A 17965-nucleotide genomic window follows, 5' to 3' on the forward strand; every position below is an offset into this window, starting at 1 on the left:
TGAAAATAAACACACTTTAGTGGTACCCAACATGGATGAGTTTCACAAATGTAAGGTAAGACTTTGTTCAGCAAACGATAACAAATTTAAAAATAAACAAAAGACCATTTAATATGACTCACTGCATATAATGTTCAAAAACAAAAAAAACTAAAGTGGTTGGAAAAATACGATGATGGAAATCAGGATAAAGCAGTTTCGGGGGAAGTCCTTAATGCCTTACATTTCTTGATCTTTGTGGCTGTTACATGAACAAATTCACTTTGTGATAATTTACTGAGATATACTCAGTGTTTTGTACTTTTCCTTTATGTTTTGTACTTCAATGGGCGAAAAAAGTTTAATGCTAGATGGAACAAGAAGGTCTTAACATATATCTAATCAGAATTCCAGAATAAAAAATACAGAGACTGGTAAAGAACTAAAAACTTATTATCTATAAATTTCCCTCATTTTTCAAGATTCCAATTTCTCATACTAAGAACACATATAAAGTCCAAGAAAAATCAAAAGGAAATCCATACCTCGACACACTGTTGTGACATCAATGAAGGAAAAAAAAAACAAAACACAAAGAAAAACAGAATTAAATTCAGTTAAGGAAGAGATAACAAATACAAAGGAATCACAATTAAACTGCTGATTGATGCTCAACTTCAAAAGTCAAGTCAGAATATAGTGAAATATCACCTGAAATAGAGTAACTGTGAAACTAGAAGCCTGTATCTAGTAAGACTACCTCTGAAGAACTGACATAAAAAAGATAGGTTCTAGAAAAGGATGAAAAGGGAAGAAGTAAATGGTATAAAAGGAAAATAGGACTAAAGTTGTTTTATATCAGCAAACTCTGACTTAAAGGAGCTGGTAAAGAATGTACTTTAGCTCTGGAGCACTAGCCCGATGGCATCTGGCTGCAAAATTGGCCCATCCATCCACAACAGTGACCTGGCCAGTTTAGGGGCTGAGTACCTACCTCCAGATGTTGGACTCTGAGGCTGATTATCTGCACCTGGATGTAATAATTGGGTATTTTGTTCCCAACATCACCTTTGGTCCCCCTGTGGCAGAAAGCCTCCAAAAGCAGCTAGGCCAGGACCCTTCCTTTGACATGCACATGATGGTGTCCAGGCCAGAAGAGTGGGTAAAACCAATGGCTGCAGCAGGAGCCAGTCAACATCTGGAGGCTTTCATCTGGAGGCTACTGACAACCCAGGAGCTTTGACCAGACATTCGACAAACCAGCAACTACAGGTGAGTATTTGACACCATGGGCTAATCAATCAGATAGATACAGCCTTGGTTATGACAGTGAAACATGGGCTTGTAGGGCAGAAACTCATGAAAGATATGACGCGAAAGGTTCACTGGTTGAGGACCCAGTTCCCATCTTTGGACACTGAGGTTGATGGTGGAGTAGGTCCAGACACCATCCATAAATGTGCAGAGGCAGGAGCTAACACAATTGTGTCTGGCAGTGCCATTATCACCCCAGATCTGTGATCAATCTGTTAAGGACTGTTTGCTCAGATGCTCAGAAGCTGCTCAGAAATGTTTTCTTGATCGATGAAATCACAAGGAACCCAGTGTTCCTGCTTATGAGATCTTTACTAGAAAACAAGAATACTGATCACCAAATCACACCACAGTTGAGGCAATGCTGCTTTTCTAAGAAATTAGTCATTCCAGTGACTAAAATCCATCATGAAGAGTGTTCCAAGAGGCTAGAAACTGTTGTGTATAACTACATTTTTAGTGATGGAATTGAAAGATTAGTGTGGTAAAATGCCATTTTTACTGAGAGACTTGATTTTTATAGAGAGTAAAAATATGGATGTATTAAGATTACAAGCAGAAAAAAGTATCTTAATGCCTAAAGAAGGCATGTGAGCTACTACAAAAAAAAAATTTTTTTTTAATTTATAAAAAGAATTGTCTTCAGTTTCTTGGCTGTTTTCTGAAAGCAAAAGAAGTTCTTCTGTTTTTCCTGTTTCATGTCATTTTTGATTTGTGTACGTGTGTGATAACTAAGTTTGTATCTGACTAGGAATAGCATACTTACTCTCCTAGCTTCAGAAACATTTATTTTTTACTTTGCACCTTGTATTTGATACATTTAAAACAAACTGTATAATGGGAAAAAAGAAAAAAAGAATGTGCTTGAGGTACCAAATGACCCCACACAGAAAACCTGTAACAGAAAAGGCAAAAGTGCAAGCAAAAATGTAGGTAAATCTAATAATAATAGTAAAGACTAATAAAACAATAATAATATTTTTGATTCAGAAGAAGATAGACTATAACTACACTCTGAACAATATAAGCATATAAAATTAGACAAGGGATGGAAAGATTATAATGAGCTAAGGTATACATTCAGGAGAAAGGCAAAGGTGCTTATTGACTTTAGACTTTGTTAACTACTCCTGTAAAATACGAATGTTTATCTTCCTTGCAATAGCAGAAACAAAATGGGCCAAATGCAAAACCTTCAAGAAATTCAAAAGAATGTCAAAAACAGGACGGGGAAATCAATAACAGAAAATATTTTCAAATAAAAAACTTACAATAAGATATATAAATAGATCCAAATATATCAGCACTCACAATAAACATAAATTGACTGAAATCTCCAATTAAAAGCCAAATTTGTGAGAAGTAGATTTAAAAAAATCCAGCTATAGAATATTATTTTTGTAAGGATGTATCATAACATGAGGGTACAGAAGAACTGAAATTCAAGAAGTGAAAAAAATATACCATGTCAGCACCATATGGGAAAACAATGAATCATTTGATACAAAGAAATGAAATGACAAGATTATAAAAGAGCTTTTTGAAGAACAAGCAGTTTTTCTGAACCAAAGCAGTATAACTAAGTCTCAGATTCATTTCACCTAATTTTAATTCCACTCAGGGCTTGAGCTTATTAATAACCTTTAGAAATCAGATTCTTTTATTTAAGTGTACTAGCATCTCTTCTGACATTTTGATAACCATGCCAGCAATGACGTCATATAAAACAGTGAGAAAGTGGTAACGAGATTAAAGCCTAGTATAGAGCCCTATAGCACAATAAAGAAGCATCTTTAAAGTCTGATATCTGTTTTCTTATAGTTGCTCAAGGAATTACAAACCCCATTACTATTATTCACATCTTATTCCTTAACTTTATTCACAATCCTATCAAGGTACATTTTCTCAATATAGACATTTTGTCTATAATACCTTATTTATGCATGAATATGTACATACACACACGTATCTACACATACATACACACTTATACAAAGCATATGCACATATATATATCATATAGATAAATCACAGTAATACTGTACCTCATAGGTAGTTCCATAATGGCATGTAAATTGGCACTGTCTGTTAGTTTCTGCATCTTGCTCAACATTGGTATAAAATATTACTCCATCTCCAGAGCAGGATACAATCTGCTTATCATTTGTGCATGGTAAGAACTTTGCACTAAATATATTTGCTCGGTGCCCTGAACGAATTGTTGTCAAAACCTAAAACACAGAGAGGAGTTTTTAGTAATTTATTGCTAAATTACTAAAGAGTAAATTTATTACTAATTACTAAATTCCTAAGAGTAATTTTTAGTAATTTATTATTTCCTAAAAAGAAGCATTCGAATTCAAACTTAATATAATCCTAGCCAGGAATAAATTCTCATTAACACTCTCAGCTCAAATGAAAAATTATCATTTGAGTCCAAGCTATTGGCTTGGCTAAAAAGTTTGTTCAAGTTTTTGCATAACATGGAAAATCCCAAATGAACTTTTTGGTTAACCCAATATCATAATTAGAAAAAAAATCAGAATCTCACTTATTTTATTTCCCTCTGAGAGGTAAAGAAGATTAAGAGTATCAACAGGAATTAGTGCTGAAACAGAGTCCCCCTAAAACTAAGTTCCTCTGCAGAGTTTATCATTAACTTCTCTAACCAATTTTTATTTCCTGTCTAGTCCAATATCTGTTTCTCTTATGACTGAGGAGAGTAAAAGAAAATGGGACTGAGACCAAGCAGGAACCTGTGAGGCCATCCCAGGCATAAAAGTCTTTCAGTGTCTTCGGTCTCTTGTTTGTAGGAAAACGGCTTTCAGCCTCATAGACCTTCCCTGAGTTCCAAAAGGCAGATTCAGTTATTAATTAGGAGACTAAGGAAATGTAGAAAGGGCAAGGGAACTTGGTTCTGGTTCTTTGCAGGGGAGGAGAAGGGGTTGTGAATAACAGTTTGATATACATCTCTGAATTCTACAAGAACTTAAGGCCCCTAGCCAGAAGGAGGATGGTAACTTTAGGCCGAGCATGTGGACCGCAGGCTGGAGATTCCTAGAACAATGTTACCTTACCACCAGCCAACCAGCAGGGGTTACACACCTGGTAGCCCTCCCCTCAAATTCTGTTTGTAAAAATTTCTTTCCTGAAAACCAAGGAGAGTTTGGGTCTCTTAAGCAGGAGCCTACCTGTTGCTTTTGCATGATCCTTGCAATAAACCTTGCTCTGCTCCAAATTCTAAAATTTTTTGTTTGTCTGGCCTCATTGTGCATCAGGCACACAAACGGGTTCAACAGCAGTGCCTTGAGAATTAAATATGTGTATTTCTACCTATTTGGTATATGTGGACTCATTCATAAACTCAAAATAAATATGAAAAGATTATCTTGATTGACTTTTGAAATTGTTTCCTAAATGATTATTAAGTCATTCCCTTTCAGGATGAAAAAAAAAATAAAATAAATCTTAAATAATCATAAAAGTAAAGTAATAAAATGGTACAGAAGTTCCTACTTCTGTAAAGAACAAAGAAGTTCCTACACCTAAATCCTTAATAATTTAAAAGATCAGAATTCCTGTGACAGAAGTATGGTTTAAAATAAACATTGCAATATTTGTAACAAACATAGCAGATAAAAGATCAAATCCCCCTACAGTGCTTAAAAATTGAGAGGGAAAAAAAAAAAAAGGGCAAAAGATCTGAATATAGTCCAAGATAAACAAATGGGCCTTAAAATTTTGAAAAAGCATCAACTTCATATAGGAAATGCAAATTGAAACTACATTAAGATCACCAATTTCCACTTTTTAGATTAGCAAAAATCAAAAGCTTGACAACATACTATATAAGTGAGTGTGGTGGGGAGTGGGACACCAGGCTCTTTAAACAGTTCTGGTGGGATGCTAAATGGTGCAAACCAATAGAAAGGAATTTAGCAATCCCTCACAAAACTACATATGCATTAAATCTTTGATCAAGCAAGTCTATTTCTAAGAATTTACTCTGAAGGTATACATCCAACAATATAAAAAAAAAAAAGCAGTTATTTACTGAGTCATTCATAATAGGAAACAAAACACAGGAGACTGGCTGAATAAATTCCAGTACATCCCCACAATGTATATACAATGGAGATTTAGCACAATGGAAATATCCGTTGTGGTTTTTTATTTTAGAAATGTGCTTTAAAAAAAGGGAGAGTATGTCAAAACAGAAACACAAAGTTTCTTTAGTTCACTTTAAATGTCTTACTGAACAAAATTAACATACTACTGTGAATCAACTATACTCCAATAAAATTATTTTAATAAATAAAAGAACAACAAAAAATGTCTTACTGAACAAACGAGCAATTTGAGCATCCAAAAGATTATCAGTGATAGATTACAATTTATTAAATAAAAATCTATAATCCCACTGTAATTTTTTCAAAATGATGGCAAAGACAAAGGAAATGCTCATATTTAACAAATAATGTCAATTAGTAAATGTGGAAGAAATGATAGAATTAAAAAACACTATTTGTAATGACATTATAACAACTGATTAAGGCAAGAATCAATGAATATTGAAACCACTTTATGAAAGATTGTTATGAAAAAGAATATTTACACAATCTCAACACACTACTCCATAGATAGCTTATAATCACAAAGGATAAATGTACCCTCACAATGGAAAGATCAAATTTAACATCACCAGTCAGGGAACAAATTAATATCATGTACCACAACATCATCCATAGAAAATTCTTAGCAAAAATAATTTTAATCAACTAATGAAGAAACAATAAGACAAATCCAAATGGAGGGACATTCTATGAAATGACTTGATAGTCAATATAACAATAAAACAACATACCAAAGTCATGAAAGACCAAGAAGTTGCATGAACTATTCTCAAGCAAATAAAGGAAATATGACAACTAAATGAAATGTGTGATGCTGCATTGGGGGCTAGATTAAGAGAGGCATGGCAGTGCTAAAGAACATTACTGAAACAAATGGAAAAATTTGAATATATACAGGTATATATGTACATGTACTATGTGTGGATATATGTAATATACTATATATATATATTATAATATATATATAATATGCTGGTTTAGTCGCTAAGCCGTCTCCAACTCTTGCGACCCCATGGACTATAGCCTGCCAGGCTCCTCTGTCCATAAGATTCTCCAGGCAAGGATACTGCAGTGGGTTGCCATTTCCTTCTCCAGGGGATCTTCCCAACCCAGGAATCAAGCCCAGGTCTCCTGCACTGCAGGCAGATTCTTTCCCAATTGAGCTATAAGGGAAGCTATATAATATACTACAGATACTATGTATACTATAGATATGGCAGGCATATACTGGGATACGCCTGCATAACACTGAAGAGAGGATGTTACATTCAACAATCACTGCAGTTACCCCCAATGGTTAACCCTGAGGGGAACTTAGAACAGCGATAAATAGGCTGCCAGTCATCAAGCCATCAGTCTCTGCAGACACCCCCAGTGGTGTACCCTGAGGGGATTCAGGATGGAGAAAAAAAGGACCTTAGATATTACATAGTTAAGGGACAGAACAAATGAACAATTTCATTAAGCCCAGATTCCAGTATCTTCCCCAAGAAAAGATAAAATTTATTCTCCTAAATTTATCAACTTGAGATGTCTGGGTTTTCTTAAATTAGCACTAATTTTTTGATGTTCTGATTACCTGGAGTTTTGTGGATTGTTTTTTTTCTTTTGCAGAAACTCTTATACTTAACCTGGCTCCCCTTTACCTCTTCAGAACAGTTCCTCAGAGCTATCTGAGAGGCTGTCTCCCTGGCTTAAGTCCTCAGTATGACTACTGAATAAAAAACAATTCTCAACATTTAGGATGTGGATTTTTTTAGTTGATAGTATAAAATCATATATATTATATATATAGCATACAGGCAATTCTCATTACTACTAGTACTTATGTTCTATAAAGTCACCACTAAAGCTGAAACTCCAGTACTTTGGCCACCTCATGCAAAGAGTTGACTCATTGGAAAAGACTCTGATGCTGGGAGGGATTGGGGGCAGGAGGAGAAAGGGACAACAGAGGATGAGATGGCTGGATGGCATCACTGACTCGATGGACGTGAGTCTGAGTGAACTCCGGGAGGTGGTGATGGACAGGGAGGCCTGGCGTGCTGCAATTCATGGGGTTGCAAAGAGTCGGACACGACTGAGCGACTGAACTGAACTGAACTGAAGATTACATTGTTTTTTAATCAATAAGTTGTGTCTGACTCTTTTGTGACTCCATGGACTATAGCCCACTGGGCTCCTCTGTCCAAAGGATTTCCCAGGCAAAAATACTGGAGTGGGCTGCCGTTTCCTTCTCCGAGGGATCTCCCCAACCCAGTTATCGACGTAAGACTCCTGAATTGGCAGTGGATTCTTCACCACTGAGCCACCATGGAAGCCTAGCACTGCCTTAGCAAGTGCTGTATCCATTAGCAACTGCTCCTATGGAAGTGCAGGGTTAGGTTTCTGTGAGGCTCTGGTCACAAACTTTTCATTAACAAATCAGTAAGTAACTCTGCGGTAATGTGTTTGTTTAAAGACACTTTATTTAATACATATTGTTGATTCATTAACAATGAACTTAGGGGAAAGAGTACTATAATTCATATCTAACTATTCACTGGAAGGACTGATGCTGAAGGGGAAGCTACAATACTTCAGCCACTTGATGTGAAGAAACGAGTTATTAGAAAAGACCTTGAGGCTGAGAAAGACTGAAGGCAAAAAGAAAAGGGAGTGGCAGAGGATGAGACAGTGTCACTGACTCAATGAACATGAATATGAGAGAATTACAGGAGATAATGAAGAACAGGCAAGCCTGGTGGGCTGTAGTCCACGGGGTCACAGAGTTGGACACGACTAGTGACTGGACAACAAACAGTAACAAATGAAGCTCATCTAACATATTTTATCTACATAGTATATTCCAGGTTTCTTATACTTAGGAAGACTAGACAGTACTCAGCAAGATAACTGGGGACCCTTTTAACCACTGAAGACATGAACAAAAAGCACAAAAATGCAAAACATGTGACATTCAACATATCACAGAAAGGATGCATATGCTTACAGTATTCAATGTGAAACAAGAAGTATCGAGCAGCACCCTGTTTGATTTCATCTGAGAAACGTGTATTGATGAATGAGTTAGGCAATTCAAATTTTTTGCCACTCTGTACATCTGAATGGTCATCAATGACCAGAAAAGCACTGAAAGTTATTGATATGGAAGGGTAAAAATAAATTTAATGAATTGATAAATTTGCAAACATAGAATCTGTAAGTAAAGAGGATCAACTCAATATTCAATATTACACATCCTGACCATGGTTAACTGCATTACAGTTATACAAGATAATGTTCTTGTTCTTAGTAGACAGATGTCAGAGCGTTCATGAAATGCATGACTCCTCCAAACTGTTCTGAAATACTTTTTTCAAGTCTATTTGTGGATGTTGATTGTATTACCTTTCTAACTTGTCGATCAGTTTTCAAATTAAAAAAAAAAATTTAGGAACAACTATTTTTGGTTTGGTTTCAAGTAACTACTTACAACATAAGACTAACTGATAAATTCATTAACTGACAGTAAGACACCAAGCCAGAACACAGATATATATTAGCAGTTAATTACCTTTACAACTGAAATGAAGTAAATACTTAAATTTAAATACTTAAGTATTACAAGTCACTTCATCTAAGTCCTGGGGTCACAAACAAAACAAGGGTATGCTGAGTACCACATAGTACTCCACTGTAAGTCTTATCTGCTGTTGATCAGTCACTCAGTCCTGTCCTACTCTCTGCAGGACCCCAGGCTTCCCTGGCCATTGATGCACATGTCAGATCAGTTCAGTCGCTCAGTCGCGTCCAACTCTTTGCGACCCCATGAATCGCAGCATGCCAGGCCTCCCTGTCCATCACCAACTCCCGGAGTTCACTCAGACTCACGTCCATTGAGTCCGTGATGCCATCCAGCTATCTCATCCTCTGTCGTCCCCTTCTCCTCCTGCCCCCAATCCCTCCCAGCATCAAAGTCTTTTCCAATGAGTCAACTCTTCGCATGAGGTGGCCAAAGTACTGGAGTTTCAGCTTCAGCATCATTCCCTCCAAAGAAATCCCAGGGCTTATCTCCTTCAGAATGAACTGGTTGGATCGCCTTGCAGTCCAAGGGACTCTCAAGAGTCTTCTCCAACACCACAGTTCAAAAGCATCAGTTCTTTGGCGTTCAGCTTTCCTCACAATCCAACTCTCACATCCATACATGACCACTGGGAAAACCATAGCCTTGCCTAGACGGACCTTTGTTGGCAAAGTCATGTCTCTGCTTGTCAATATGCTATCTAGGTTGGTCATAACTTCTCTTCCAAGGATTAAGTGTCTTTTAATTTCATGGCTGCAGTCACCATCTGCAGTAATTTTGGAGCCCAAAAAGATAGTCTGACACTGTTTCCACTGTTTCCCTATGTATTTCCCATGAAGTGATGGGACCAGATGCCATGATCTTCGTTTTCTGAAAGTACATTTAATTAGCGTCAAATAAAAAAAGAGGAGAGTCTTTGTACCTACATTAACGAAAGCCAATGGACAATAAAAATTGTCTGTAAAACATGTTAAACTTTTTCATTCCTCTCTCCAAGTATAAGACACTGAGATCTGCTCAATTAAAGTATAAGAAATAACATAGAGAATAATTAATCTAAAGCTTTTAAACAAGACAGAATCATAGACTTTAATGTCAACATATATTTCAGCATAATTTACCAAGTAGCATATATTTCAGCATGGTTTACCAAGTAGCTAAGTACATATAAGTACACACAATGTATGCTAGGTCTTTCACAGTTTTAATCTGATAGGTCTTTGACTTTAGTCACCTTCAGCAGACATTAACAATTTGATTTATCTCCATTCGACAGGTTTATTAGTGCTAACTGCTCAGTCATGCCCAACTCTTTACGACCCCAGGGACTGCAGTCCACCAGGCTCCTCTGTCCATAAAATTTTCCAGGCAAGGATACTGAAATGGGTTGCCATTTCCTTCTCCAGGGGATCTTCCCAACCCAGGGATCAAACCTGGGTCTCCTGCACTGCAGGCAGATTCTCTACCAACTGAGCTACAAGGGAAGCCCAATGCATAGCTTCAAAAACAAACGCAGGAATCTTATTAAATATACTAATATGAGTTGGCAAATCACATATCACTCAAAAATGGAAAGAAATTTCTTTATTAATCAGAGTAACTATTAAAGTAATTAGTAAAAACTGAAGTCCTTTCCACTGAACAAATCTGTTCTCTCTGAAAAAATCTCATTTCAGATGTCCCACTCCAAATTTATACCCTCTCTAGTATTCCACACCTTAATAACATCCGTATCCACGCACACCTAGTTGATCACTATCCACCACAATTTGCTCACCTAGTTTATCAAGTCAAAAACTAACATTTCTCACTCCTTAATCCACTATATAAGAAAGTGGAAATACTAACAAAGGTAATGCCAAAGAAAGCTCAAACTACCTCACAATTGCACTCATCTCACACGTTAGCCAAGTAATGCTCAAAATTCTCCAAGCCACGCCTCAACCATACATGAACTGTGAACTTCCAGATGTTCAAGCTGGTTTTAGAAAAGGCAGAGGAACCAGAGATCAAATTGCCAACATCTGCTGATCATTGAAAAAGCAGGAAGTTCCAGAATAACATCTATTTCTACTTTATTGACTATGCCAAAGCCTTTGACTGTGTGGATCACAATAAACTGTGGAAAATTCTGAAAGAGATGGGAATACCAGACCACCTGACCTGCCTCTTGAGAAACCTGTATGCAGGTCAGGAAGCAACAGTTAGAACTGGACATGGAACAGACTGGTTCCAAATAGGAAAAGAAGTACGTCAAGGCTGTCTATCGTCGTCACCCTGATTATTTAACTTATACACAGAGTACATCACGAGGAACGCTGGACTGGATGAAGCACAAGCTGGACTCAAGATTGCCGGGAGAAATATCAATAACCTCAGATATGCAGATGACACCACCCTTATAGAAGAAAGTGAAGAAGAACTAAAGAACCTCCTGATGAGGAGGAAAGAGGAGAGTGAAAAAATTGGCTTAAACCTCAACATTCAGAAAACAAAGATCATGGCATCCAATCCCATCACTTCATGGCAAATAGATGAAGAAGCAGTGGAAACAGTGTCAGACTTTATTTTGGGGGGCTCCAAAATCACTGCAGATGGTGACTGCAGCCATGAAATTAAAAGACGCTTACTCCTTGGGAGAAAAGTTATTAATAACCTAGCTGCTGCTGCTGCTGCTAAGTTGCTTCAGTCGTGTCCGACTCTGTGCGACCCCAGAGACGGCAGCCCACCAGGCTTCCCCGTCCCTGGGTTTCTCCAGGTAAGAACATTGGAGTGGGTTGCCATGTCCTTCTCCAAAGCATGAAAGCGAAAAGTGAAAGTGAAGCTGCTCAATCACACCTGACCCTCAGCGACGCCCTGGCTGCAGCCTTCCAGGCTCCTCCGTCCATGGGATTTTCCAGGCAAGAGTACTGGAGTGGGGTGCCATTGCCTTCTCCGATTAATAACCTAGACAGCATATTAAAAAGCAGAGACATTACTTTGTCCACAAAGGTCTGTCTAGTCAAGGCTATGGTTTTTCCAGTAGTCATGTATGGATATGTGAGTTGGACTATAAAGAAAGCTGAGCACCGAAAAATTGATGCTTTTGACATGTAGTGTTGGAGAAGACTCTTGAGAATCCCTTGGACTGCAAGGTGATCCAACCAGTCAATCCTAAAGGAAATCAGTCCTGAATGTGCATTAGAAGGCCTGATGTTGAAGCTGAAACTCCAATACTTTGGCCACTTGATGCAAACATACAACTCATTGGAAAAGATCCTGATACTAGAGAAGACTGAAGGCAGGAGGAGCAGGGGTGACAGGATGAGATGATTGGATGGCATCATCAACTCAATGTACACGATTTTCTGCAAACTCCAGGAGATGGTGAAGGACAAGCAAGCCTAGTATGCTGTAGTCCATGGCATCGCAGTGTCGGACAGGACTTAGCGTCTGAACTGAACTTCCCTGATTAACAGATAATTGTTGGATGAATTGTATTTATGTATATACAGTCAGTAATTTTACCAAAGGTTGGAATTGGTTTTTAATGTGGAAATGGGTCAATGCAATCAATAGAGAGGCATGCTACTGGGGGTAAACAGCAATAAGTGTCAATTTAAGAAAAAATAGATGCACAGGTGCAAACATTTATACATTTTAAAAACTGGAAATATTTTCCTGTGTATACTTTCCTTGGATTAATGGTAAACACCATTCTGAAAATGGATTTCCATTCTTGGATTTCAGAAAACACCTAAAACTAATGGCCAACAGAGATGGAAGTTGGCAGAGTAACAATATGAAATGAATATAACATATTGTAAAATACAACTAGCAACAAATGTGAAAGTAAACTAGCCATAACTTCTATCACTTTGCTAATCATCAGGTTACTGTCACTAATCTAGCTGGCCAAGCAGGTATCGCTTTCTTCGTGCATCATGTTATAGACAACACTTCTAAAACTTCAAGCTTGGTCCAGGAGTGTCCAGAAAGAAGATGTTAGCTCTTCAATCTCTTAGTAAAAATCACCCCTCCCCGAATTCACCCCTACTCCTGTCTAAGGCATTGAATACAGAAACTTCTTGCCTTCTTTTACTCATACCTATTGAGCACCTACTATGTAACAGGTAATTTACTAAATGTTAAAGAAACTAAAATGAAATTGTCATTGTCCCAAATAAGTTAGAATCTAGTAGTGAGCAACATGCAAACACAAACATAGTAATTACTGCTGCTGCTAAGTCGCTTTTTAGTCATGTGCGACTCTGTGCGACCCCATAGACAGCAGCCCACCAGGTTCCCCCAGCCCTGGGAATCTCCAGGCAAGAAAAGTGGAGTGGGTTGCCATCTCCTTCTCCAAAGCATGAAAGGAAAAGTGAAAGTGAAGTCGCTCAGTCATGTCTGACTCTTAGCAACGCCATAGACTACAGCCTACCAGGCTCCTCCGTCCATGGGATTTTCCAGGCGAGAGTACGAGAGTGGGTTGCCATTACCTTCTCCACATAGTAATTGAGTTATCCATAAAATACAAGAACATGGGGAAGGAATGCCTACATTCACCTAGAGGAAATTAGATATTATTACAGATTATTTCAGATGAAGATGAAGATCCAATACTTTGGCCACCTGATGCAAAGAACTGACTCACTGGGAAAGACTCTGATGCTGGGAAAGACTGAGGGCAGGAGGAGAAGTGGGGACAGAGGATGAGATGGTTGGATGGCATCACCAACTCAACAGACATGAGTTTGAGCAGGCCCCGGGAGTTGGTGATATACAGGGAAGCCTGGCATGCTGCAGTGCACGGGGTCTCAAAAGAGTTGGACACGACTGAGCAACTGAACTGAACAGATAAGAGCTGAGGCTCAACGGATGAAATTAAACTTGCCAAGTAGGTAGAGGGTGCATGGGAAAGAACACACCACTAACCAAGAAAAGTAGAAGAAAAGCACAGAAGAAACAAATAACATTTTATGCTCTAAGAACCAAAGGTAGCTGGATGAAGCCAAAACAAACATTTGCATATATTCAGGATTTCTTTAACAGAGGATGCTCCAAGGCTACCAGAGGACTAACTTCCTTCTGTTTAATCTATACCATGAGAAGGACTTTTGGGAGTCCTCATGGTATAGACAGTCCCAGAATATTGTATAAAGTCTCTTACAGGAATCCATACATGATTGGGATCCTGAGCTTTGTTTCTATTTACCTTGACCTTCAAGGCCACCAAAACTGAAGTTTAGATATAAGACTGACAAATGTCTTCAGGGCAAAAGCTATCATGCTCACTTCTCTGGATTCACCATTTTCCCTTCCTTTTGTATAATTTTATATATTTACTTTGGCTGTGCTGGGTCTTCGTTTCTGGGTGGGCTTTTCTCTAGTTGTGGAGCACAAAGACTACTGTCTAGTTGCAATGCACAGGCTTCTCACTGTGGTGGCCTCTCTTCTTGTGGAGCACAGGCTCTGGCGTGCGTGGGCTCAGTGCTGCCACTCCCAGGCGCAAGAGTTGTGGTTCAAGGGCTTAGTTGCTCCACAGCACACGGAATCCTCCCAGATCAGGGACTGAACTCATGTCTCCTGCACTGGCAGGTGGATTCTTTACCACTGAGCCACTAGGGAAGACTTCCCTTCTATTTTAGACTGACAATTCTTTACTATCAAAATAGTCTTAGTATAATTTTTTAATCAAATATTTCTGAGTTCATTTCAGTAGGAGAATTGGTCCAAAGAAACTAGCCTGTAACTTTAAGGGGGAAAGCTTTTATATATATATGTAATACATATAGCTTTTATATATATCATATATATATATTTGAGATCTATGATATATATAATTAAGATATGATGCCATTAATAAGGAACACTTAAATCTATTTTTTAAAAGTTTTAAAAATTTTATATGCCATAAATTAATTTTCCCATCAACTCACAGGATCTAAAAATAGAGTGGGACTATAAGAACAGGTAATATCTGACTCAAGATCAAAAAACTTTACTTTCCTATGTAATGAATTATCAGTGCTTCAAAACAATAAATATATATGACAGCAAATTTTGACCTATTAAAACCATTCTAAGAAAACTATAGTCTTTTTATACTAAAAATCTATTAAAGTATTATCTCTTAGTCATTTCTCAAATTAAAAAGAGTAATCACTTTAAAGGGAAAATAAAATCTTTTTAAAATTACTCCAATAGGTATATTCACAAAATAATTGAAAGCAGGGGCTTGGAGAGAGATTTGTACTGTTATGCTCATAGCAGCATTATTCACAATAGCCAAAAAGGTGGAAATAACCCAAGTGTCCACTGGCAGACGAAAGCATAAGCAAAATATGATATATACATACAATGTCAGCTTTAAAAAGAAAAGAAATCCTGACACATGAATGAACCTTAAGGACCTTATTCTAAGTAAAATAAGCCAGTCATATAAGGACAAATACTGTATACAAACACTTATATGAGCTACCTGGAATAGACAAATTCAAGGAGATAGAAAACAGAATAATGGTTGCCATGCGCTGGAGAAGGGAAGAATGGAGCGTTACTGCTTAATGAGCAGGGTCAGCTTTGCAAGACTGGGGTTTTGTGGCTCAATGATGGTGATGATATCACAACAATATGAATCAACTTAATGCTGGTACACTGAACTCTAGAAAATGGTTAACAAGCTGAATTTTATGTAATGTGTATTTTCACAATTTTTATTTTAAAAAGTAAAGCTCTATATTAAAAAAAATTATTCCATTGGTATCTAGATATTTAAATTCTATAAACATTAAACTTCTGATGTGTGCTGCATGCTGTCACTTCACTTGTGTCCGACTCTGTGCGACCCCAGGGACTGTGGCCCACCAGGCTCCTCTGTCAATGCTCCAGGCAGGAATACTAGAGTGGGTAGCCATTCCCTTCTCCAGAGGATCTTCCTGCCCTAGGAACTGAACCTGGGTCTCCCTCATTGCAGGCAGATTCTTTATCTGAGTCACCAGGGAAGGCCCAATTTTTGATTGTGATAATCCAAAAGTATTCCACATATACATTATTCTAGGAAGTTTTCTCTGTTGTAAGAAAAAGGTTCTTTGAGTAATTGCAAACTAAGACAATCAGGATTTGGAAACAACAACTTTCCCTCTGCTAAGTCAGGACAGATAAGTAATGCTATCTCTCCTTTAATGAAGAAGAGCCTCAATATAAACCTCTTTTTAGGCTGTAGAACCACAAACATTTATTTAATTATCTAAACTATTTAAATGCAGAAAACTTTTTTTTAAAAATGAACCATTTATTCTGTAAGATTGCTAATATTAAAACTTTAGTCTGATAATCTACAATGTCCTCATTCACATGAAAGTATATGTATACCTACTTACTTATATAAAGTCAGAAAAAGAGCCAATAAAAATTAGAACATAATCCTAATTAAAACTCAGTATGATATCCCAGTTTACTGAATTGGATGTTATGAGCATTTTATTAGAACCTACCCACTGTGTGTAAACTGATAAAATTCAGTTTCTTAAAATGCTTGGCTGATTCTGTGATTATAAGATTAGATTCTGTGAGCATAAAAGAAAAAAAAATCACAGTTTTCCCCACAAAGAACGGTTTATTGAGATATCATTTTTTGCAATTTTATCCCCATGAATAAATGAAGCATATTTAAATTTTCTAGAGTTGAATAAAATCTAATGTTTTCCTAAAGAAATTAAGTAACTGCATGCAATAACTTCCAAATTATATAATAAACTTTAGCAAAATAACAACATTCTTTGCAAATGCCCACTTTATGATTATGCACTATTTGATTTCTAGCTTCTTTTTTTTTTCTCATTAAGTTGTAGATTTTTAAAAACCACCTTACCTTTCTGCTGTAAGGATTACTAATTACTAGCTTGGTGTCATCTGAGCCAGATAAAATATATTCTCCAGTCTCATTCCAACAGATTGTATTAACCTAAGAAGAAAGCAAAAGAAGAAATTTAAGCAGACTTAAAGTAATAATAAGTATGGCATCTTCAATAAGCTGATGGTTCAGAATTTTATATCACTAGACAGCATATTCAAAAGCAGAGACATTACTTTGCCAACAAAGGTCCGTCTAGTCAAGGTTATGGTTTTTCCAACAGTCATGTATGGATGTGAAAGTTGGACTGTGAAGAAAGCTGAGCACCAAAGAATTGATGCTTTTGAACTGTGGTGTTGGAGAAGACTCTTGAGAGTCCCTTGGACTGCAAGGAGATCCAACCAGTCCAATCTAAAGGAGATCAGTCCTGGGTGTTCTTTGGAAGGAATGATGCTGAAGCTGAAACTCCAGTACCTTGGCCACCTCATGCAAAGAGCTGACTCACTGGAAAAGACCCTGACTCTGGGAGGGATTGGGGGCAGGAGGAGAAGGGGACAACAGAGGATGAGATGGCTGGATGGTATCACCAACTCGATCGATATGAGTTTGGGTGAATTCCGGGAGTTGGTGATGGACGGGGAGGCCTGGCGTGCTGCCATTCATGGGGTTGCAAAGAGTCAGACACGACTGAGCGACTGAACTGAACTGAATGAGATTACATCTATGGTAAATAACATACCAGTTTACTTAGTGAAAATATATACTGAGTACCATTTAGCAAACACAATGCTCCATTAATTTATAAAGACTCATAAATTAAGTATGAGTCTTTCTTAAGTTCTATTTAAATTTATTTTAAATAGTCCATTTTATATACAGGGATATAAAACCAAGTCACCTAAAAAGGAATTAGAAAAACTCACTAAAGAGCTTTAGCAATTAAGGCTGTGTGGTACTGTCATGATCACAAACATATATATAAATCAATGGCATAGAACTGAGTCCAAAAATAACCCTTATATTTATGGTTCAGATAATTCTTTACAAGGGGGCTAACTAAGACAACTGAATGGAGAAAGAATAATCTTTTCAACAAATGGTACAGTAACCACTAGATATACACAAGGAAAAGAACAAATC

General features: G+C 37.3%; 1 protein-coding gene and 1 pseudogene across 7 annotated transcripts in view; one reads left to right on the forward strand and one right to left on the reverse strand.

Moving 5' to 3' along the window:
* The window catches only part of DCAF6 (DDB1 and CUL4 associated factor 6), a 183305-nt gene that overhangs the window by 111247 nt on the left and 54093 nt on the right, over positions 1-17965 (reverse strand). For 6 of the 7 annotated variants that reach the window (XM_068966661.1, XM_068966660.1, XM_068966659.1 and 3 more), the window contains exons 3-4: positions 16844-16936; positions 3339-3524 (exon numbers count right to left, since the gene is read on the reverse strand). In XM_068966661.1, the coding sequence (XP_068822762.1) occupies positions 3339-3524; positions 16844-16936 (279 nt within the window). The remainder of the gene's footprint in view (positions 1-3338; positions 3525-16843; positions 16937-17965) is intronic. The other variant, XM_068966657.1, reaches the window with a different exon arrangement.
* Positions 901-1781, forward strand: LOC138073497 (ribulose-phosphate 3-epimerase pseudogene; annotated as a pseudogene).

Source organism: Capricornis sumatraensis, chromosome 2 (assembly GCF_032405125.1).
Source record: "Capricornis sumatraensis isolate serow.1 chromosome 2, serow.2, whole genome shotgun sequence".
NCBI lineage: Eukaryota > Metazoa > Chordata > Mammalia > Artiodactyla > Bovidae > Capricornis > Capricornis sumatraensis.